Here is a 23,464-nt window from a genome sequence, read left to right on the forward strand (position 1 = left end):
TGTTGTTAAATATTCATCACACCTCAAATCTTTACTGAATATAGTGTTTGTACAAATGTTTCTCAGTCTTGAGTTTCGTCTTGACTTTGTTCTTGAGTGTAAAATAAAAACAGCGACCTCCAGTGGTTGCTCCACAGAAGCCCCGCTTTATTTTACAAAGACAATTTATTCACAGCGTCAGGTTTTCAAAACACAAATGAAATGTCATTTGTTTATTTAAATCTAAAGCACTTTTCTGTCTCTTCTGAAGCTCCTTCATCTGTTATTGACTGAAGAAGAGAGAAGCTGCACACGGTTTGACAAGATCTGCTGCCACTGAGATGCTTCAACAAAACAGCTTCAGCAAACTGAGAGAAACGATGAGAAACAGACAATATATGACCATATATGAGCACATATTAATGTTAAACTATAACTGTTATCATACAGCACTGTTTAGTTGTAATTATAGATTATTTTCACATGATCTGAAGCTCTAGCTCACGACTGAAATTAAAGAAACAGCAGTGAATGCGTGAGATGAAGGTAAGGATTTGTTTCTATGTATTAAATGTCTGTTCTCACCTGCGACTCTTTCACGTCTCTCCTGAAGCTTTCTTTACCTCCTCTGCTTGAGTTTGTGCAGCTCTTTATCAAACCTGAAACAGCAGTGAATTAAATGTTTACAGGTAAAACTGTATGACCAGAGAAACAGCACTCTCTCCACCTTCGATACCATGACTAAGGTGCCCTTGAGCAAAGCACCGAACCCCTAATTGCTCCCCGGGCGGTGGAGCAAGGCTGCCCACTGCTCCGGGTGTGTGTTCACTGTGTGTGTGTGTGTGTGTGTGTGTGTGTGTGTGTGTGTGCACTTGTTCACTACTCACTGCTGTGTGTGTGCACTTGGATGGGTTAAATGCAGAGCACCATTTCGAGTATGGGTCACCATACTTGACAATACGTCACGACTTAACTTAAAATATGATATCAATGTATTATAAAGAAACCCATTTCAGCAAACAAACAACAGAAAAACAGATAGAAAGTGTTATAGTTGTGTAGATATACAGCTTGTTTCTTTATAGTTACAGTAATACATTTATATTCTGAATTATTATCTAAAGTTAAATCCACACCTATTACAGCAATGCTGACAGAAGCAGTGATGATGATGATGATGATGATGATGGTCAGATTTATCCATGATTTCTGGTCTTGTGCAGCATCATGTGACTTCAGGACAGAATCTGTAAAAATGTAATGTAAATGTATTTTATTTTAAGTCAGAACAATAAAACTATCAAAATATCATAGTACTTGTATATGTAACAAATACACATATAAGTCATTTTAAATTACAATATTTAACATTAAAGTATGAAAACAACTCACTGTTGATGTAGATTTTGATGCCGTTGCTGAATTTTTGTGGTTCACTAGTTTTGACACAATAATAAACTCCTAATTCATCAGTGCTGATATTTCTGATGAACAGACGACTGTTAGTATTCACCGAGTATTTGAGTTTGAAGATGCTGTTTTCATATTCAGCTCCTTTATATGTGCTGCTGTAAGTGCGTAAGATGAACACTGGAGGATCTGGTGATTTGTGTCTGTACCAGTAAATCTGCTCTATATCAAGATCACAGCTTATATTCACATCAGCTCCTAAAGTTACTGCTGTGTTTGTTACACTCTCTGCGGCTTGAGACCACATCAACAGATCTATGAGAGAAAGAAAAACACATTTATTGCAAATTTTTTTCAAGACTTTTAACAATTTTCCTAAACTCTTTAACACACCAACACACCTACAACACACAATTGGCAAAATGGTTAATTTCATGCCCAAAATCACACATTGTAAACTAAACTCCTACACTAATTTTCAAATTACAATAATATACTAACACAATACACTATGTGTACCTAAACACTGCAAACAAAATCAAATGATTATTCCAAAACACTAACACATGTTCTCTTCCAACAGGAACATTTGGTCAATCATAGCACGATTTCATAAAAACACTAACATCAGACGGAATTACAGAAACTGCATTATTTTATACAATAGGCAGACTGAAGACCTGCAATAGACAGTATATTGTATTAATCATAGATTGTGTTTTGCACTGCTGTTTCTTTTGAAGCCTCTCAATGTTTTTGTTTAAACATTGTTAAAAGTATTGAAAATTTGTCAAAGCAATCGTAAAAACTATAAGATTGAAATCTAAAGAAACATTTAATAATCAAATCTAATGTGATAAACTCACAGATGTGAAGCTGTATGATCCTCATCGTCTGATCCAGATGATTATCTTCTATACTGTGATCATTCAAACATCTCGTACTGTGAGCGGAAACACTATGAAACCTCAAGCACAGAGAAGAGAGGAAGCCAGAGCTGAACTCACGCTCACAACACTGTTATTTAGTCATTTTACACAGTTTTACAATCCTGAAATAATTTAGAAATTCGTGAAAGCTGTTTGTTTTTTTCATCTTGAAACCAGCTCTGTAACGCAGTCACTGAATCAACCCTGAATCTGTGTGTTATTATTAGCAGCCTCACATCTATCAGACTTTTCTGCTTTTCACTCCTCTTCTGAAAAAAACTTATGCAACATTAATATGTTTAAAATTGTGTCACAAATCATAGAAACACTGGTTATAAAGACACAAACTAAACATAATGAATTTAAAGTGCTGAATGAAGTGGTGATGGAGCATTAGGTGTTGAAACAGTGTGTAGCATGTGGTCAGAGTTAATTTGACTTTGACTTCCTCTGCTTTTTTTCTGTCTTTGTTTCAGGGCTGCAGACAGCAACATGACGATCATTCAGCTTCAGCTCTGTGAGTTTATTACATCACCATAATTATGTTAGTAAAATAATTTGAATTATAATACATATTTGATTATTTATTTTTTATCCTATATGTGTATTAATCTGTTGTCAAGCTGCAGTATCAGATCTATTCACTGATTTGGGATCAAATGTGAGCATAAACTGTGATCTTGATGAAAATGAGGTTTATTGGATTTTACTGAAAACACCAGATCCTCCAACAGGATCTTTCTCATTACCAATATCACCTTTTTACTTCAATAATACATTCATAAAGAAATAGTCAGTGCAGTTTAAACATTATCTGGTTATTAATAATATGACTGTTGATGATTTAGGAGTTTATTACTGTATGAACACACGCACACCTCCAAAACTCAGCAACAGCAGCAGAAAATACAGGTGCATCTCAATAAATTCGAATGTCGTGGAAAAGTTCATTTATTTCAGTAATTCAACTCAAATTGTGAAACTCGTATATTAAATAAATTCAATGCACAAAGAGTGAAGTAGTTTAAGTCTTTGGTTCTTTTAATTGTGATGATTTTGGCTCACATTTAACAAAAACCCACCAATTCACTATCTCAACAAATTAGAATATGGTGACATGCCAATCAGCTAATCAACTCAAAACACCTGCAAAGGTTTCCTGAGCCTTCAAAATGGTCTCTCAGTTTGGTTCACTAGGCTACACAATCATGGGGAAGACTGCTGATCTGACAGTTGTCCAGAAGACAATCATTGACACCCTTCACAAGGAGGGTAAGCCACAAACATTCATTGCCAAAGAAGCTGTTCACAGAGTGCTGTATCCAAGCATGTTAACAGAAAGTTGAGTGGAAGGAAAAAGTGCGGAAGAAAAAGATGCACAACCAACCGAGAGAACCACAGCCTTATGAGGATTGTCAAGCAAAATCCATTCAAGAATTTGGGTGAACTTCACAAGGAATGGACTGAGGCTGGGGTCAAGGCATCAAGAGCCACCACACACAGACGTGTCGAGGAATTTGGCTACAGTTGTCGTATTCCTCTTGTTAAGCCACTCCTGAACCACAAACAACGTCAGAGGCGTCTTACCTGGGCTAAGGAGAAGAAGAACTGGACTGTTGCCCAGTGGTCCAAAGTCCTCTTTTCAGATGAGAGCAAGTTTTGTATTTCATTTGGAAACCAAGGTCCTAGAGTCTGGAGGAAGGGTGGAGAAGCTCATAGCTCAAGTTGCTTGAAGTCCAATGTTAAGTTTCCACAGTCTGTGATGATTTGGGGTGCAATGTCATCTGCTGGTGTTGGTCCATTGTGTTTTTTGAAAACCAAAGTCACTGCACCTGTTTACCAAGAAATTTTGGAGCACTTCATGCTTCCTTCTGCTGACCAGCTTTTTAAAGATGCTGATTTCATTTTCCAGCAGGATTTGGCACCTGCCCACACTGCCAAAAGCACCAAAAGTTGGTTAAATGACCATGGTGTTGGTGTGCTTGACTGGCCAGTAAACTCACCAGACCCGAACCCCATAGAGAATCTATGTATGGAGTATTGTCAAGAGGAAAATGAGAAACAAGAGACCAAATAATGCAGATGAACTGAAGGCCACTGTCAAAGAAACCTGGGCTTCCATACCACCTCAGCAGTGCCACAAACTGATCACCTCCATGCCACGCCGAATTGAGGCAGTAATTAAAGCAAAAGGAGCCTCTACCAAGTATTGAGTACATATACAGTAAATGAACATACTTTCCAGAAAGCCAACAATTCACTAAAAATGTTTTTTTATTGGTCTTATGAAGTATTCTAATTTGTTGAGATAGTGAATTGGTGGGTTTTTGTTAAATGTGAGCCAAAATCATCACAATTAAAAGAACCAAAGACTTAAACTACTTCAGTCTGTGTGCATTGAATTTATTTAATTCACGAGTTTCACAATTTGAGTTGAATTACTGAAATAAATGAACTTTTCTAAGACATTTTAATTTATTGAGATGCACCTGTACTTCACTGCTGAGTTCATTTACTCCTTTAATAATCAAAACACACTGATGATCACTGCTTACATTTGTCATTCACTGCTTTCACTTTTGACACACTTTACAGAATCAGCTCAACTAACTGAGCGTCACAATCATACAGTGGTGTATAATATCGAGCAAAATCAAAAAACACAATGGAGATTATTATCATCATTTCTGCTCTGATGAATGGACTTCTTCTCATTCTGCTGATCGGTGAGTTATTCTTCTTTAAGAAACATGAAATATACTAGTGAGGTCATTTGTAAAAAAAAAAAAAAAAAAAGTCAGTATTCTCCAATTTTTTAATTAGCCTTTTGACTGTTATTTTATATGCGTTGCAGTATGTTTTGTTACAGTTGAATAATTCTGAATATGAATTCTGTTTTATTTGTAGTTTTTGCTGCTGGAAAAACACATTCATGACGCTGATCTACTGCAGACACGAGTTACATATCAGCCTCAAGACTGAACCAATCAGGTAAATGATATGAAATCACCATCAATATCATTAATAAAATTAATTTCTGTAAGTCTGGTTAATCTTGAAGGATCTCTGATTAACTATAATTCCAACAAACTACAGGAACCTTTAGTTTGAATTCATTTTGCAGATGAAATGCTAATATTGTTGTCCTTATTGTTTTCAGTTTGCTGACAGGGGCTTTTTGAGCTGCATATGAATATTTGTCAAGCCAACTGTCACAGATCGGTCAGGCTCACTCACGTCCCAATCACAGTGCACACCCTCACCTGATTTCTGATTGAACACACCTGCACCTCATGAGCACCCTCATCAAGACTGCTACATAAACACACACCTCACAACACTCCAGTGTCCGATCGCATTCATATGAAGAGGACTCTCCAAGCTATCTAGATGATATGTTGAGCTGCCTACTTGCCTGTTTACGTACCTTCTGTGTCTCCTCCGTCCCAACGTCGGCTCTTGTTGTCATCTCCTTGTGGATATTACCATTACTCATCAAAGAGTGCGTTTACATGCACCCTCTTAATGCGATTATGATGAGATTTTGGCGATATTGCGATTTAATCTTTACCTCATGTAAACGCAATACTTCGATCTAAATAATACGATTAAGCTCATAATCGCAGCAAGCATAATCGTATTAACATAGGTGGCGTACGCCCAGGGGCGTAAATTTCATCTAACAGTAGGGGGGGACAATACACATAAAATTTCTGAAGAGCAATTTTTGAAGGGGACACAAATAATACAGCCAAAATTGTACTTGTAAGGATAGATATGCGTACACAGCATGGACCATGTTTAAATATGAGTTCGGTTCACCACGCGGTCATATTATAATTATTATTTTGCGTCATCTATAGTATTTTAGGTTTTGTCTGAAACCTAGTAACTTACTTCTCTTTCGCATTAATTCAACCGCATTAAACCCACTGATCTGCCACTTAACATCATATTGAAGGAAACCCAACACATAGGACTACAATATTATTACTACTACTATTAATATCAGTTCACACACAGGCTTGTCGCCATGTTAGTTGTAGTGGGTGACAAGCTACGGTATTAAGCTTGTTAACCTGCCGCTCCAACTCTACAGCATGACATCACGATCCAGTTAGGTTCATCAACAATTACCCCATCAACTTCGGTCAGAAATCTTGGTGTAATCTTTGATGACCAGCTGACCTTCAAAGACCACATTGCAAAGACTGCTCGATCTTGCAGGTTTGCACTACACAACATCAGAAAGATCAGGCCCTTTCTGACGGAGCATGCTGCACAACTTCTTGTCCAGGCCCTTGTCATTTCTAGGCTGGACTACTGCAGTGCTCTTCTGGCTGGACTTCCATCAAACACAGTCAAACCTCTACAAATGATTCAGAATGCGGCGGCACGACTGGTCTTCAAGGAACCCAAAAGAGCCCATGTTACACCTCTCTTTATCTCATTGCATTGGCTACCAATCGCAGCTCGCATCAAGTTCAAGACACTGATGCTTGCTCATAGAACAACCACAGGCTCAGCACCCGCCTACATGCACTCACTATTAAGAATCTACATCCCTCCAGAAGTCTGAGATCTGCTAGTGAGCGACGCCTCGTGGTACCATCACAAAGAGGCTCAAAATCACTCTCCAGAACATTCTCGTTCACCATTCCTGGCTGGTGGAATGATCTTCCCACCCATATTCGGAGTACTGGATCCCTGTCAATCTTCAAGCAACAGCTGAAAACTCATCTCTTTCGACACTACTTGACTTCAACCTACACATAAAAAAAAAAAAAAAATCTTTCTACTTACTTATTCCTTCCCTTGCTAGCTTGTACTTATTTAAACAATGTCTGAGACTTGGTGTTACAAGCACTTCCTTTGTCGGATTGCCTCTTCAAGATGAAACGCTTCATGTGTTCCCCAAATTGTAAGTCGCTTTGGATAAAAGCGTCTGCAAAATGACTAAATGTAAATGTAAATGTAACCTTATAATTGCTCATAGAAAAAACATCAAGGATATCATAACATTGTCATGACTAATTTATTAATGATCCAGCATCATCTGTATTAAAGAGAAAGAACCATTTCACCCGATGTTTAAAGAGAATAAAATAGCCTTGACAGCCTACTTACACATAACTAACTTGCTCTCTCTCACCGGACTCGTGTGCGTGTATAGGTAAAGAAGGAAAGCAGGCAGTGGACCAAACCACTATGAGGCAAGGGAGGGGGGAATCAAAACATTTCTGAACTTAAAACGTTTTTTTTCCCGTTTATTTTGTTTTACTAATCACACAATTATTTTAAGTATATGTCCATTATATTATTTTCAATACACAGAGTCGCTTGTAATGATATTTTTAGGGGGGACAAGCCTCAGATAGGGGGGGTCCTGCCCCGGGATTTACGCCTATGCGTACGCCGATTTTAATCGAAATACACAGGCATGTAAACACCTTAATCGCAGTATTGCTGCTCTGACCAAAGTGCGCATGCGCTTGTGACATGAATAACGTGACACGCACCTGTAATAATACGGAGATTAGAAACGATGGAGGGGAAGAAAGCATCGCATTCTGAGGAAAACACAACAAGCTGCCAGCAGTCTCTGTTCCTTACCCTCATCCAGAAACGGCGAGTAGAACGCGACGGCAGCGTATAATCAAACAAATTCTATCACATTTCTATGGCGCCGAAAAAGCGTGGAATACAGCCATACAAAATCATTATGCATTAGACGTAAATAAATTAAAACAGCGACCAACACTGCTCTTTCTGAGTCCATCATTTGTGCTGTCCAGTGGGGTATGTGAATATTGGCAGTAAAAACAAATTAACCACAATTCTTAGCGAATAATGGAAATTGCATGTAAACGGGAGTAAGAGCTTTGCTCTTGACATGTAAACATCATAATGCGATTAAGTCCTTACTCTGATTATTGGAAATAATCGCAATATTCATGCGCATGTAAACGCAGTCAAAGAGAGGTGTGCTGTCTGTTGTCTCCCTTCCACGATCTCCAGCAAAACAAGGTTATAGTCACAATCTGTCCAAGAACTGTTCCATTGCCCTTGATACTCACCTGTCATTACCCTCTGCTTCAGTTGCTGTCAATAAAGATACCTGTTTATATTCTAATCCTCTGAGTCTCTTTCCGTGACCCCAACAGCAGTTATGTGCGACTACATTATATTTTTAAAACATTTAGTAGTCTAAATTGTTTAATTTCAAGAGCTAATTGTTTTACAGCTGGTTGTCACTCTTTTACACCAATAAAAATAGTTGAGAAATTGATTTCTGAAGTCAGTTTGTTAATAAGCAAATACCTTAAAGTCTTGACTATTGAACATTTCCTCTGTTATTAGCTGGGAAAAAATGTACAGTCTAGGAGTTTGATTATATGAACTAAATCACACATTAAGCATCATTGTCAGATACAATGATGAATGGCCTTTAATATTGATGTGCAGCTGTTAATTTTTTGCATTTAACATGTAAATATTTGATTGTAGCAAACAAATTAACGGAGGAAAAAATAAAGAGGTTCTTTTGGAAAAGGCCTGGCATTATTATTGGACATTTTTATTATAATAATTGATTACATTGTCCTATTTATATTTTATGTCTTTTTTGTTTTCAGTAAATAAATACACACACCAAGACTGCCACGGCCACACAGTGTGGTTAAACTGAATCACAAACCAAAACCAGAAACTTGTTCCATGGTCACTTGACAAACAGAGTCGCTCACCTTTGTCTCGAGTTCAGTGTTTCTCCAAAACCTTTATACATCGCTGTGTCTCACACTCGTCTAAACCTCAAACAGAAACAGTAGCTCTGCAGTTTGTCTGAATATCTAACGAACGTGAATGTCCAACAGTTAATAAACTGAACTGTCAGGGCCGCTTCAATCTAGAGTCATTCTCAGAGGATTTGACCAAAGAAACAAACACTTTTACTGAAGTACTGAAAACTAGACCTCATGGAAAAAGTGAAAGAAAAACAAGAAGATAAAACTAGACATTCACATTAGAGTCTGTATAGAGATGAAGTCTTTACTGCAAACACAGACATGAACACAGCTCAACCAATCAGATTCAAGGGCCAAAACTAATAGCTGTATAATGAATATAACATTTTCAAATTATGTTTATGATTAACATTTTCTTTAATTTATTTTATTTTCATTTTTGTAAAATGTAAAACTTCTACACAGACTGATTTTTAGTCTAAAAGAGGAAAACAAGGAAAAACCAGACAATGTTCAGTTCAAAAGTGAACATTTCAGCCTTTCACATTTCTTTCTGTTTTCTGTTGCAGTTATTTCCTGTTGTTAAATATTCATCACACCTCAAATCTTTACTGAATATAGTGTTTGTACAAATGTTTCTCAGTCTTGAGTTTCGTCTTGACTTTGTTCTTGAGTGTAAAATAAAACAGCGACCTCCAGTGGTTGCTCCACAGAAGCCCCGCTTTATTTTACAAAGACAATTTATTCACAGCGTCAGGTTTTCAAAACACAAATGAAATGTCATTTATTGTTTATTTAAATCTAAAGCACTTTTCTGTCTCTTCTGAAGCTCCTTCATCTGTTATTGACTGAAGAAGAGAGAAGCTGCACACGGTTTGACAAGATCTGCTGCCACTGAGATGCTTCAACAAAACAGCTTCAGCAAACTGAGAGAGAAACGATGAGAAACAGACAATATATGACCATATATGAGCACATATTAATGTTAAACTATAACTGTTATCATACAGCACTGTTTAGTTGTAACTATAGATTATTTTCACATGATCTGAAGCTCTAGCTCACGACTGAAATTAAAGAAACAGCAGTGAATGCGTGAGACGAAGGTAAGGATTTGTTTCTATGTATTAAATGTCTGTTCTCACCTGCGACTCTTTCACGTCTCTCCTGAAGCTTTCTTTACCTCCTCTGCTTGAGTTTGTGCAGCTCTTTATCAAACCTGAAACAGCAGTGAATTAAATGTATGACCAGAGAAAAATATGATATCAATGTATTATAAAGAAACCCATTTCAGCAAACAAACAACAGAAAAACAGATAGAAAGTGTTATAGTTGTGTAGATATACAGCTTGTTTCTTTGTAGTTACAGTAATACATTTATATTCTGAATAATTATCTAAAGTTAAATCCACACCTATTACAGCAATGCTGACAGAAGCAGTGATGATGATGATGATGATGATGATGGTCAGATTTATCCATGATTTCTGGTCTTGTGGAGCATCATGTGACTCTGATCCTGAAGTCTGATTCTTCAGGAAAGAGTCTGTAAAATGTAAATGTATTTTATTTTAAGTCAGAACAATAAAACTATCAAAATATCATAGTTGTATATGTAATGAATGTAACAATAAATACAAATATAAGTCATTTTAAATTAAAATATTTAACATTAAACTATGAAAACAACTCACTGTTGATGTAGATTTTGGTGCCGTTGCTGAATTTTTGTGGTTCACTAGTTTTGACACAATAATAAACTCCTAATTCATCAGTGCTGATATTTCTGATGAACAGGCGACTGTTAGTTTTCACTGAGTATTTGAGTTTGAAGATGCTGTTTTCATATTCAGCTCCTTCATATGTGCTGCTGTAAGTGCGTAAGATCAACACTGGAGGATCTGGTGATTTGTGTCTGTACCAGTAAATCTCCTCTATATCAAGATCACAGCTTATATTCACATCAGCTCCTAAAGTTACTACTGTGTTTGTTACACTCTCTGTGGCTTGAGACCACATCAACAGATCTATGAGAGAAAGAAAAACACATTTATTCAGATATAGAACTTGAAAGAAAACCCATTTAATGACTCATCTAACGTGATAAACTCAGATGTGAAACTGTATGATCGTCTGATTCAGATGAATATCTTCAATACTTTGATCGTACTGTGAACGGAAACACTATGACACCTCAAGTACCGAGACAAGAGAGGAAGTCAGAACGGAACTCACGCTCACAGCACTTTTATTTAGTCATTTTGCACAGTTTTACAATCCTGGAACAATTTAGAAATTATTGCACTCTTGGTTTGTTTTCTGAAAACAACAAAAAATTAACACCAGTGTCTGCATTTGTGCTGCAGATGTGATACTGCAGTTGTGCAGCTGTTATTTACACGTTCACAGGATCAGAGTTGACTCTGGATTTGACCACTGAACCTAATCTAAACTCGAGGTTGGATTTGTTTTTTTTTTGTCATCTTGAAACCAGCTCTGTAACTCAGTCACTGAATCAATCCTGAATCTCTGTGTTATTATTAGCAGCCTCACATTTATCAGACTTTTCTGCTTTTGACTCCTTCTCTGAAACAAACTCATGTCACATTAATATGTTTGAAAATAGTTTCACAGATTATAGAAACTGTGGTTATGATGCTAAAATATACATACTGAATTTGAAGTGCTCAGTGAAGTGTTGATGGAGCATTGGGCTTAAAAAAAAAAAGTGTGCACCATGTGGTCAGAGTGAATTTGAGTTCCTCTTCTTGAATTTTTTGTGCTGTTGTCTATGCTTCAGATCTGTATATTCCATATTGATGTGTTTTAAACACGGCAACAACATGAGGATCATCCAGCTTCAGTTCTGTGCGTTTATTACATGATATTAATATATTTATGATTATTAATTGTGCAACATTGCCATAAATCATGTAATGTTATGACCTCACAGTGGGTTTAATCTGATAATCTTAATTCTGAATTTAAAAAAAATATATCTTATAAATGTATTAATTTGTTGTCAGTATGGAGTTCAGATCTACTAACTGATTTGGTATCAAATGTGAGCCTAAAAATTGTGATCTTGATGAAAATGAGGTTTATTGGATTTTATTGAAAACACCAGATCCTCCAACAGTGATTCTACGATCAATGTCAGCTACAACATCACCTTTTTACTTCAATACAACATTCAGAAAGAAATATTAAGTGCAGTTTAAACATCGTCTGGTTATAAATAATTTGATTGCTGATGAATTAGGAGTTTATTACTGTATGAACACACGTGCACCTCCAAAACTCAGCAACAGCAGCAGAATGTACTTCACTGGTGAGTTCATTTACTCCTTTAATAATCAAAACATACTGATGATGATCACTGCTTACATTTGCCATTTACAGCTTTTTCTTTTAACACACTTTCTTTAGAAGCAGCTCAACTAACTGAGCGTCACAATCATGCAGCGGTGGAGTTTATTGATCGTTCTGCTGATCGGTGAGTTATTATTCTTATTACATGAAATTAGGAAATTAATTATAGTGTGGTGCCATTGTAAAAATATCAAAATGATGATGCATCTTTCCAATAGGCGGGGCATTTATTTATTTTTCTACATGAATAAGTCTTTTACTATTATATGTGTCTCAAAATGTTTTGTTACAGCTGAAGAATTTTGAATCTGAATTATTTGTTTTATTTGTATGACATTCATGATGCTGATCTACTGCAGACACGAGTTACATATCAGCCTCAAGACTAAACCAATCAGGTAAATGACATAAAATAATCATTAATATAATTATGATTGTCATTTTAAATAATTTCTACTTTTAAGGTTTACTATCAATTATTTCAAAATAAATCTTATTGTAAGACAAATATATTCTATATCTCATGCTCTCTCTGTATATGTAACAAGCCATTGTTCAGTCAAAAATTCAATATAATAATTAAAATAAATGATGGACTTTGTCAAAGATGAGAGCTTTAGTGAGGAAATGTTGTTTAGGAGAGGTTTTTTTTTAATTTTTAATTTTTTTTTACCATTGCTGGATCTTCTCAATTTCCAACTGCTTTTCCAGATGTTGAAACTCCTCAGTTTGTCCAATTCTTCTGAGTGTGTTCACTGCAGAGCCGGCCCAAGGCATAAGCGAACATGAAATGACAGTTTATTTTATTTTATTTTAATTTGTGATGTCAACGGACACTGGCAATTATATGAAAGCGCAATATTAAACAATTAAATAATCTATAGGCTACATATCATTTTATTATTTCCATAGCAACGTGACTATGTTGATAATATATGCGCTGGATGCTGCCGTGTGGATCTGTCAGATTAACATCACGTAAATTCAGCTATTTCTCCCAAAATACATGAAAGCAAGTGGCTAGTTAGCTGGGAGAAAAACAGAGTAAACTTTATAGTAATCTACACAATGTATATTTGATAGGAATAAAACACGTCGTCCATTAATTGAAATGATTATTATTGCCGCTGTCCATAGAAATCAGTGTGCAGCCTATTTAACTACACGCTAAATGTATTTTTTACTTAATTGAAGTGTATTCAAATGTCTGAAACCTAAAATAAACTTTATTCAGTTGAAAACACTGAACAGATATGAAATATGAAAAGCACTGAGCGCGTCTTTCTTTTTTCTTTCTTCTGAGCTCGTCTTTCTCTGTCTCTGCGGCGCATCAAAGGGTTAAAATCGATCGTGTTTAAATAAGCTTCTGTTTCATAAACTGATAACAGCTTAACATTATTTACCTTAGCCTACATTTTGGGTCTTTGCTATTATATTCCAATATCATTATGCCTCAATTAGCTAGATATAGATTAAGAGTTGTTGTTTTATATATGTACAGATGCATGCTCTCTGCTGTGTTTAATATTTATTATAAAAAAAGTATGACTTGTAATAAAAGTACAACTTCGATTAATATTTATGTTGTTAAAATAACATTCTGTTCTGTAAATGCATTGTCTGCTGGTTTATTTAGCTATTCAGCACACCACATTAAGTATGCCATTTAATACTTTAAGACTTTAATGAATGTTAAAGTGCAAATTAACACCTGACCACTGTTGTAAGTTTGCAACTGTTACAATTAAAAATCACAGAAGGGTAAAAACGTGCCAGGCAGCACAGCTACAACAAACAAAACTGATAATAGGTGTGTTAGATTTATAGTGTGTGAATAATCAAGCTTTGACAATAACCAGTCATATTGGCGGCACAGTGGGGCCCCCAAATAAAATTCTGCTTAGGGCTCCATAAAGGCTTGGGCCGGCCCTGGTTCACTGTATAAATTAATATAGATTAATCTTTGTCAAAGCTGTGTTTGTTCTGTTGTTTGCTCTTTCTCCTCTTCTTGCGCTGTTTTAAAATTGCTTGAGTTTGTAAACACGTACAAATTATAAAACTTTTACTCTATTATCTATTAAATTTTGCAATAAATCCTCTGAACACATGCATGCTGAACCATGGGCCTAGTCACGGATCACAACTATGATCTGCTCCCTTCACTAAAATGTCATGGTTCCTAAACATGATAACAAATAATATAGATAAATAATGAACACAAGTCAAAACGAAAACACAAGACCAAGTAGGAATGTCCTTTATCGTTTGTTGTTTGCCTACTGCTCTCTGACAGGTAAACTTAGTGCTCTCTCATGTAAAAACTAAATTCAAAACACAACAGTTACTGATATCTACTAACTAGGATATTATCCTAATATCGATAATATCGATACCAACGTTGATATCGGTATCGGATCGATACTGGCCTGATTAGATCGATACTTTAGGTTAATTTTCTCTCCTCTACACTTAATATATTGCTTAATACATTCAACAAAGAATAGACAGATCTGTGTGTTTATATACCGCTCTTTTCACGTCTCGTATGCAAACATTACTGCTCCTCCCCTGCTTTAGTGTTTTGTTATGCCATTACGTGACTCAGCGGCTCCAAGCGCAAGTGGATATTATTGGCTACAGCGAGAGATGGAACGGTAGAAATTCGCTACTGTGGCAACAGCACCAAACTTATTAACCTTTTTCAATGTGGAAGTAAGCTTTTTTCATAGACTGAATGTGCGAGACTTCCACTTCATTAGGCACGGTAGGGAAATCATGAGGAAAAATAACAGTGCAATAAACGGTACAATTGTTTGTGCTATCCATAATTAAGACAATTCAATAAAATAATATGGTAAGAAACACCAGTTTGCACTACCGAGCAAGCAGCAAAACAAGCTGTTTTGTACAGTTAAAAATAGCTGGAAGCGGATAAGACTGGAAGCCAGACCAATTAAATTTACCGAATTTGGCCTTTTTATACAGTATTACTGTCTTCAACCATTAAGCCACGTTGTTGTTTTTTCTTTATAAAGGTTTTCTATCAGAGAAAAACACTTAACATGCATGCACTTTGCGTTCATATCATGGGCTGCTTGCCTGCATATAGTTTGCATCATCAGTATACTGAGTTGGCCTTTCAATATTACTTTCTTAATGCATTAGGCCACGTTAATTTTTTTTTTTTCTTTATAACTCTTTTCTATGGGAGGAAAATGCTTAACACGAAACTTTACGCATTGCTTTCATATTCTGGGCTCCTCTGCTTGCAAATTCCTTTCAGAAAGGCAAATAATATCCACATAGCTTTAAGGTGAATGTAATATTTTAGTCATATCAACATAAGTTATTGTTAATTTTCAAAGTGTAATTGCTTATTTAAATGTATGTTATTAAAAAGGAAAAAGTATCGGTATCGGTGTCAGTATCAGCGATACTTGCCCTGTATTTACTTGGTATCGGATCGATACCAAAATTTGCAGTATCGCACACCCCTACTACTAACTTTCACGTCTCGCGTTGCATGTCTCAGTAGGGCTACAATTGCCATATAGCGGTTGGGAATTGTAATTGCATTTTTATTTATAAAATGAAAGACAGCCGAATAATATCAATAATATCGTATAATATGTATGAATGTTACATTTAACAGCTTGTGGGATGCATGACATATTATCAGATGCAAGTAAACTTTTGAAACATTTAAATTAGCATTATTTTTGTAATAATAAATAATGCTGTATTTAATAATGTTGTAAAATAATTAAATAAAATATAAAATAATGCTAATTTAAATGTTTCAAAAGTTTACTTATATTTGATAAGAAGCTGTGTAGGCGAAAATTACATGTAAACACTTTTAAGGCTATTTTGGCTACGGTCATCACTGGTCTGATACAGGACTAATAGCCAAGCCGTTAAAGTTAGACCACGGATTGCCTCGATTTCACCGGGTGGGCTAGACTACACGTAGCCCATCCAATTAAGACACTTATATCTTTGTAGATATTATTGACACTGCGAACATGATGGGATATCAACCATCTCATGCGCTGCCTGAGCAAAAACTATAGTGAACCAGTTTTGACACCTTGTAAACGCTGTTGACTATGCTTACATGATGGAATATCATACATCTCACAAGTTATTTTACCAAAAAACGACATGTAACCAAATTCAAGGTTATTTGGGCTAGAAGTGGGTTACACATATCCAGACTATATCGGGTCTATAGTTAACCGAGACGGTGAAATGATGGCCATTGCTTGCTGGGTGTAGAAGATTTGTCGCCTTGTGCCACTTGCGTGTGGAAAAATTGTTCAACTTTTGCACTGCGCTCTGTGACGATTACCCGTACGGCCAATAGAAAGGGGGCATCCAAATCGAAGTCCCGGTTAAAGTTTTGAAAATCTTTGTATCTCAAGGGCTGCGCTGAACCCAGTGGCCAGCGCAGCGCATGCCGCGTCCTGTGTGAAAGGGCCATAAGAGACAGATTGCACGCTTCCCAGCCGAAACAACCCCCCACCTGAAACTGAAATAATAACCGTGATATAAGATTTTGGCCATATTGCCCATCTAAGTCATTCATCCTAGTATCGCTGCAGCCCGGAGACCTCCAAGTGGGAGGAACTTACCTCCAAATGGGAGGGACTTATGTCGCAAGTAGTTTGAGACAGCTCCAAGTGGGCGGGTAGGTTTAGGGTTGGGTTTGGTGTAGGACATATTAACAAGGTCCAACCCATTTGGAGCTGGATAATTTTTCATCCCACACTATCAACAGGCGCGTCATGTAGGCTACACTTCTTGTACTTTGTTTGGGCACCACAAGGTGTCACTGTGTCCTCAAGCTTACCCTCGACTTCTCTAGCTCGATTGCTTTTCCTGACGTAAAACACGCCCTCCTCATTACCCTACGGACAAAGAAATGTATAAATAAATAAATGTGGAAATAAATAAATAAATACGTAAATAACTACATAAATGTGAAAATAAATAAAAGTGGAAATAAATAAATGTATAAATAAAAAAAAAAAATAAAAAAAAGAAAATAATTATATTTATAAATAATTATTTTTGCTTTTTTACATTTCTTTGTACATTTCTTTATTTATTTATGGCAGGATTGCCATTCCATACACAATGATCTTCATCAGTGTCCAAATGTTTATTGGTGAGTTCAGTGGTGAATGTGAGTCATGTGACTCTTTCCTGGTACAAAGGAAACAGTTTATTATTCATTCACCAACCGGACTAAGCATCTCAACAACACTCAACTCTGTCCAACATGTTTAGGTACGTCTATGGTGCATGAGTTTATGCCGGTGTTGTGATTCTACTGAAGCTGTGGTCCGATTGCTCGTCACTGCTCTGGTGGGCATGGTTGCTGCAGCTGCTGCTGTTGTTCTGGTTTATGACATCAGATCCAGAAGAGCTGAACAAGATCGAGCATATATTCCCACATCCAGAACCTAAATGTTGAGATAAATCATGAGATAAAGAGTCAAAATTATGAAAATAACCATTTATGCCACATTTTGAGCTTTTATGTCATAATTATTAGTATTAGTAGACTTAGTATGTTATAATTTTGAGTTTTTAAGAACATTCTTTCAAGTTTTATCGTAAGATAGGATAGGATACAAGTCAGGATAAGTAAGCACTGAGGAAAGTCAGACTGTGAGGCCCTGTCAATATTAGAACAGGGGTGTATTCCAGAAAGCACGGTTAACTTACCGTCAGATAAACCCTGAACTTTCGGTTGATTAACCCCAAACCTTGCTTACTCGAGGTATGTGGTTCCAAAAACGCATCCGGGAGTAAGTTCATTCAACTCAGAGTATGTTCCTGGTTAAGACTCAAGACATTCTCAACAGAGCGACGAATTTACGAGTCACTATGGAAACGGACTCTAAGAATAAGCGCGCCATAATGCTTCTTTCTTCTTCTTCTTCTTCTGTTCAAAGGTCATGTAGGCCTTATGCTTAGTGCATATCGCCACCTAATTGATGGTTTTGCAATGTTTTTTATTTTATTTTTTTCCCGTTTAATCTTTAATCCTTGAGAATAAGAATTATATTGTTTGTTTGATGCTAATTATATATTAAGTCATATCAGATATGTATTTTTATTATAGAAATACATTATAGAAAATGCCAATCCATGTGTGAGATGAATATATGTATATATATATATATATATATATACAGTATATATGCTAATATGATAAATTAAACATTACCTTGTCATAATAGTGTTTTATAATTTATACAGATAACTGTTATATATGCCAATAAAATATAATAACCATATTAGAGCAATATATAGGCTAACCTTATTTATTACTTATATTAGCGCTTGATCATTAAAGTAGCATACAACTATATATATATATATATATATATATATATATATATATATATTAGTAGGCTATATACATAACTGTATTGTAATAATATATAATATTGTGCGCTATCTGTCACGCCCACTGAAGGCTCGTCAGTAGGCCACACATGCTCTGATAGCCCTGAAGTGAACTAACCCTGGAACATAACTTGCTTCGCAGCAGGTTATCTTTAGAGAGCAAGTTGCTATGGTTGCTTACATACCCTGAAAGTAACCTCCGATTTTGGAACCGAAAGCTGAGGTTATCTGCTCACTTATCCTCAAACATAACTGGGTATGTCACATAACCTGCTTTTGGGAATACATCCCAGGAAGAAGCCCTTCACCTACAAACTAAACACATAAACAAATAGCCAAATTTTCTGCAAAAGCATTTTATCCTCCCAACAGATCCAACAATTATTCTTAAAAAAATCAAACCACAGCAGTTTCAGTCACCACTTTCACTTTTACTCATGAGTTATAGTGTCAAAGCAAAGTAAGACTGCCAATTATGTAAGACGATCAACTGTTTTTACTATTTGCAACAAATGAATGATTATAAATCTTTAAAATTAAATGATGTTTTTCATTTAATAAAGATTGTTTTCCACTATTAAGAACTGTTAATAACAGCCAGAAGAACATTTATATGTAACTATATTTAACACTCAATCAGAGAGCGTGTGTGTGTGTATGTGTGTGTTTGGGGGTGAATGAGGTGGGTCAAACTCTATTGGGGGAAATTTACACTTTCAGCAGACAGTTTTATTAGATCACACATTTTTCACGGATCTGTTAAAGAATGTTTCACACATTTTTTTTGCTCTGTTTGTGTTGGTGGCGTCTGATCGGTAAGTTATGAATGTGTATCTTTTTTTTCTGTTGGCAGAGTCTTAAAGCTGCTGCTACTTTTTAAATTGGTTAGAGTATTTGTAGTTTCTCAGATAAATTAACCCTTTGGTTATGTTCCAGCCATTTTGATCTGGAGAGGATGTTCTTTTTCCTGAAAATGCTATGTTACTGCATTGGACTACAAATGGAACACCACATTAGATTAAGGATTTTCAACACAGCACAAGGGTTAAAGATATTATTTTGAGATCTACTTTGGATTCAGGCCCATGTTTCAGTGAGCCTATAGTGTAATGTCCAGGACATAACTTTTGTTGTTCCAATGTCCTTCAAATCAAATTTAGGTATAAACTCAACCTGATTTCAGAATTTGTAAACCAGCAAGAGACTTAATCTGTGACAAAAACATTTTTATGTTCATCAGATGTATTTGGTGAGTCAGTGTCAGTGAGTGAAGGAGATTCTGTCACTTTATACTCTGACGTTACTGAAATATGTAAAGATGATGACATACTGTGGAAATTTGAAGCTGAAGCATCCCTCATCGCTGAAATCGATACAGCTTATGGAATCTTCTCCACATTTGATGGTCCTGACGGGAGATTCAGAGACAGACTGAATCTGGACAATCAAACTGGATCTCTGACCATCACAAACATCACAACTCAACATGCAGGACGTTATGAACTAGAGATAATGGGAACAAAATGGTCATTAAAAACATTCAGCGTTTCTGTCTATGGTGAGTAGAGATCATTTGTCCTGTCATTCATATATTCTTGATTTATTAAAGGAATAAATTAATTAAGCTCAATGGACAGCATATGTGGCACAATGTTGATTAACATGCAAATATATGCCCCGTGCCAACTTTTTTGAGACCTATAGCAGACATCAAATGTAAAATGAGCTAATTTAGTGGATACAATTATAAAATTTCTCAGTTTAAACATTTGTTATGTTCTCTATATTCTATTGTGAATAAAATATTGGCTCATGGGGTTTATTCAAATTTTAAAAAACATCCCAACATTTCCAGAATTCGGGTTGTATATTCATTCAGATGTTTACAATGATATATTCACTTGGTTTATATATATATATATATATATATATATGTGTTTTATAGTTTGAGATGACAGAAACACTCACACCACAAACACACTACACGGACATAAGATTTATTTAGATTTACCCAGATTTCTGTTTATTCTCTCATATGTTCCAGCTCGTCTGCCTGTTCCTAACATTACCAGGGACTGTTCATCATCATCATCACAGCAGAATTGTTCACTGCTGTGTTCAGTGCTGAATGTGAGTCATGTGACTCTCTCCTGGTTCAAAGGAAACAGTTTATTGTCCAGCATCAGTGCGTCTGATCTCAGCATCAGTCTCTCTCTATCTCTGGAGGTGGAACATCAGGATAAAAACACCTACAGCTGTGTGTTAAACAACAACATCAGCAACCTGACCACACATCTGGACATCAGTCAACCCTGTCACACATGTTCAGGTATGTTAGTGTTGATATTAACGTAAATTAACTAAGCTCTCAATTATAAAATGTTGATGTTTGACTGTGGCTGCTTTCCACTCCACTTTTAGACACACACTCGCAAACTTCCCCTCGGGGGAATCCCCGCTGCCATTTTGAAGTGTGTAGTTCGTGATGTAGACGAGGGAAGTTTATATGGACCTCCCCTCGATTTTGATCAAGGGAGCGAGTCTGCTTCATATGCACACTTCAGGCCGCTCCATAGACCACAATGCAACACGATTATGACGTCATCACAAATGTTTAATTCATCCCTCCCCAAACAACTCTATAATATAGAAATTATTATTTTTTTCAACATTTATAACCGCTCAAGCATACCTATATACACATAGAATGCTACACAAAACAAATTCCTAAGGGGAAAAATGTAAACAATAAACCAACTCCATAGCGGATTCTAAGTGATCAAGGGCTTAGGACTTCCAGCTAGTTCAACTAGAACTAGAACTAGTTCAGCCCATTGCAAGGGTTCCACCTGTAGTGAGCACTCATGCAGCATGATCAATGATGTACATCTGAGTAAACGAGACGGAGGGAAGTTTGTGAGTGAAGGGCATAAAAAATGGACTGGAACGCAGCCAGTGTTTGTTGTAGATCAAACAGACTAATTCAATTACACTAATGGCTAATTTTGTCCATTACAGATCAGGGCCTACCTTTATTTTATATAGTGCTGATTTCTGCTGCTGGATCTCTTTTGATTGTAGTTTTAGTCGTGATGTGCTGCATCTGCAAGAAACTTAGAAAAACAGGTCAGGAGAGCAAACTATTCATCCTTAAAAAATAAGTAAATAAATAAATAAAATTACAATTAAAATAAATAAATAAAATGCATATATAGCTTTAAGTGTACAGGTTTAAACTTGTAAAAATGCTGGAAAATTATGTTTAGTTCTACTGATCTAAATGGGTTTTTTTAAACATAGCATGACTGAGTTTATGTTTCCTTGCAGAAATCAAAGTCGGATGCTGTGTATGAAAATGTCCCCAAAATACCAATGATCAAATACTGCGATTGAAAGGATGTTAGCACTCATACAGGACTCTGACTCACACTTTCTGCTTTTGTTGACATACATTCTCAGCCAAGATGTTATTATTCTCTCTCAGTTCTGTTTTTGCTCTTCGTGTCACTTTTTTTTAGTTTTCATTTATTAAATATTGATCCCATTTACTGCTTGTTTTTTTGTTTGTTTGTTTGTTTGTTTTCTTGTAACTGAATATAAGCCTAACAGATCTCAGATCATTAGGATCAAGTCAGTTAGACATGCCAAGGGTTCACTCTAAACAAGAGGTATCTGCTTTTAGCCACCCGCAGTTGGAACCAGCTCCCAGAAGAGATCATATGAGCTAAATCAGTAGCCATATTTAAATCCAGACTCAAAACACATCTGTTTAGCTGTGTATTTACTGAATGAGCACTGTGCTATGTCTGAACTGATTGCACTGCACTGTATTTTATGTATCCTCATTTTATTAACTGTTTTAACTGTTTTCCCGATTTTGTTTAAAAGAAGTATACTAATAGCACACTTGAATAAACTTCTTTTTTGTAAGGGTTGGCCATACACTCTGTGACCCACCAGTTGAGAAACACTGCTCTATTAGACATTTTGGCAATAGCACGCACATCATCGCTCTTTAGTGTTTAATGCAGAAATATCTCTACATTTACCCGATAGAGTGCGCTATTAATAGATGTTGCTGTTAATATGATAATTATTGTGTATAACATAACTTGAATTTCATGAAACATTGACCTCTGAAACCTTGAAGGTTTCCCCTGAAGAAAAGACCAAGTAAACTCACACGTTTCAACAAAAAAAATTACCGTGAATTTAACGGTAAAAGACTGTAAAACTGCTACAGTTAAAAACCTGTTAAATGGTTAATGGTAAATTCCCCCAAGAGGTCCTCCTGCAGCCTGTAGCACGATGACGTACTGCAGTGATGGGCAGTAGCGTCGCTACAAGTAGTGACGCTACTAGTTTAACTACATTTCTCAGTAGCGTGGTGGTAGCGTCGCTGCTTTCTGAATCAAATAGCTTTTCAGTAGCGAAACTATTTTTTTGATCAAGTAGCGCGGTAGCTTCAACAAAAGCTAACGTTACATTATCCAAAGCATTCTGAAGCTCAAGCTCAAATCGGAAATATAACAGCTACGGATCACTTATCCTGGATCAGTAAAAGTGAAGCCACAGTCACTAAAGCTTTTAACGCCACTGGCTCTTCAA

At 36.2% G+C, this 23,464-nt stretch overlaps 3 protein-coding genes and 1 long non-coding RNA gene across 9 annotated transcripts; 2 read left to right on the top strand and 2 right to left on the bottom strand.

The window, feature by feature from the left end:
* Nucleotides 1–3: 3 nt before the first annotated feature.
* LOC131530933 (uncharacterized) lies at nt 4–9,264 on the bottom strand. 6 transcript variants are annotated; one of them, XM_058761489.1, is made up of 5 exons: nt 9,065–9,264; nt 1,372–1,704; nt 1,116–1,226; nt 565–638; nt 4–347 (listed from the first exon to the last, which is right to left on the bottom strand). In XM_058761489.1, exons 2-5 carry the CDS (start codon nt 1,694–1,696, stop codon nt 213–215), a joined length of 645 nt encoding a protein of 214 aa, XP_058617472.1. In that variant the 5' UTR covers nt 1,697–1,704; nt 9,065–9,264; the 3' UTR covers nt 4–212. The 6 variants fall into 6 exon arrangements, with proteins under 6 accessions (XP_058617472.1, XP_058617466.1, XP_058617469.1 ...); XM_058761483.1 differs by lacking the exon at nt 9,065–9,264 and adding an exon at nt 7,838–8,565; XM_058761486.1 differs by lacking the exon at nt 9,065–9,264 and adding an exon at nt 7,122–8,565.
* Nucleotides 4,814–7,135, top strand: LOC131530937 (uncharacterized). The gene is made up of 3 exons (XR_009268550.1): nt 4,814–5,044; nt 5,226–5,309; nt 5,479–7,135. It is a non-coding gene; the product is annotated as an uncharacterized LOC131530937 (long non-coding RNA).
* A 591-nt stretch (nt 9,265–9,855) lies between the features above and the next one.
* LOC131531035 (uncharacterized) lies at nt 9,856–11,774 on the bottom strand. Its single transcript, XM_058761587.1, has 5 exons — nt 11,738–11,774; nt 10,759–11,091; nt 10,479–10,610; nt 10,210–10,283; nt 9,856–9,990 (listed from the first exon to the last, which is right to left on the bottom strand). The coding sequence occupies exons 1-5, from the start codon at nt 11,772–11,774 to the stop codon at nt 9,856–9,858; spliced, it is 711 nt and encodes a 236-aa protein (XP_058617570.1).
* A 5,801-nt stretch (nt 11,775–17,575) lies between these two features.
* On the top strand, nt 17,576–22,985 carry LOC131531036 (SLAM family member 5-like). Its single transcript, XM_058761588.1, has 5 exons — nt 17,576–17,624; nt 20,097–20,414; nt 20,901–21,185; nt 21,875–21,982; nt 22,184–22,985. The coding sequence occupies exons 1-5, from the start codon at nt 17,576–17,578 to the stop codon at nt 22,207–22,209; spliced, it is 786 nt and encodes a 261-aa protein (XP_058617571.1). The 3' UTR covers nt 22,210–22,985.
* Nucleotides 22,986–23,464: the final 479 nt, after the last annotated feature.

Source organism: Onychostoma macrolepis, chromosome 22, assembly GCF_012432095.1.
Source record: "Onychostoma macrolepis isolate SWU-2019 chromosome 22, ASM1243209v1, whole genome shotgun sequence".
In the NCBI taxonomy this organism is placed as follows: Eukaryota; Metazoa; Chordata; class Actinopteri; order Cypriniformes; family Cyprinidae; genus Onychostoma; species Onychostoma macrolepis.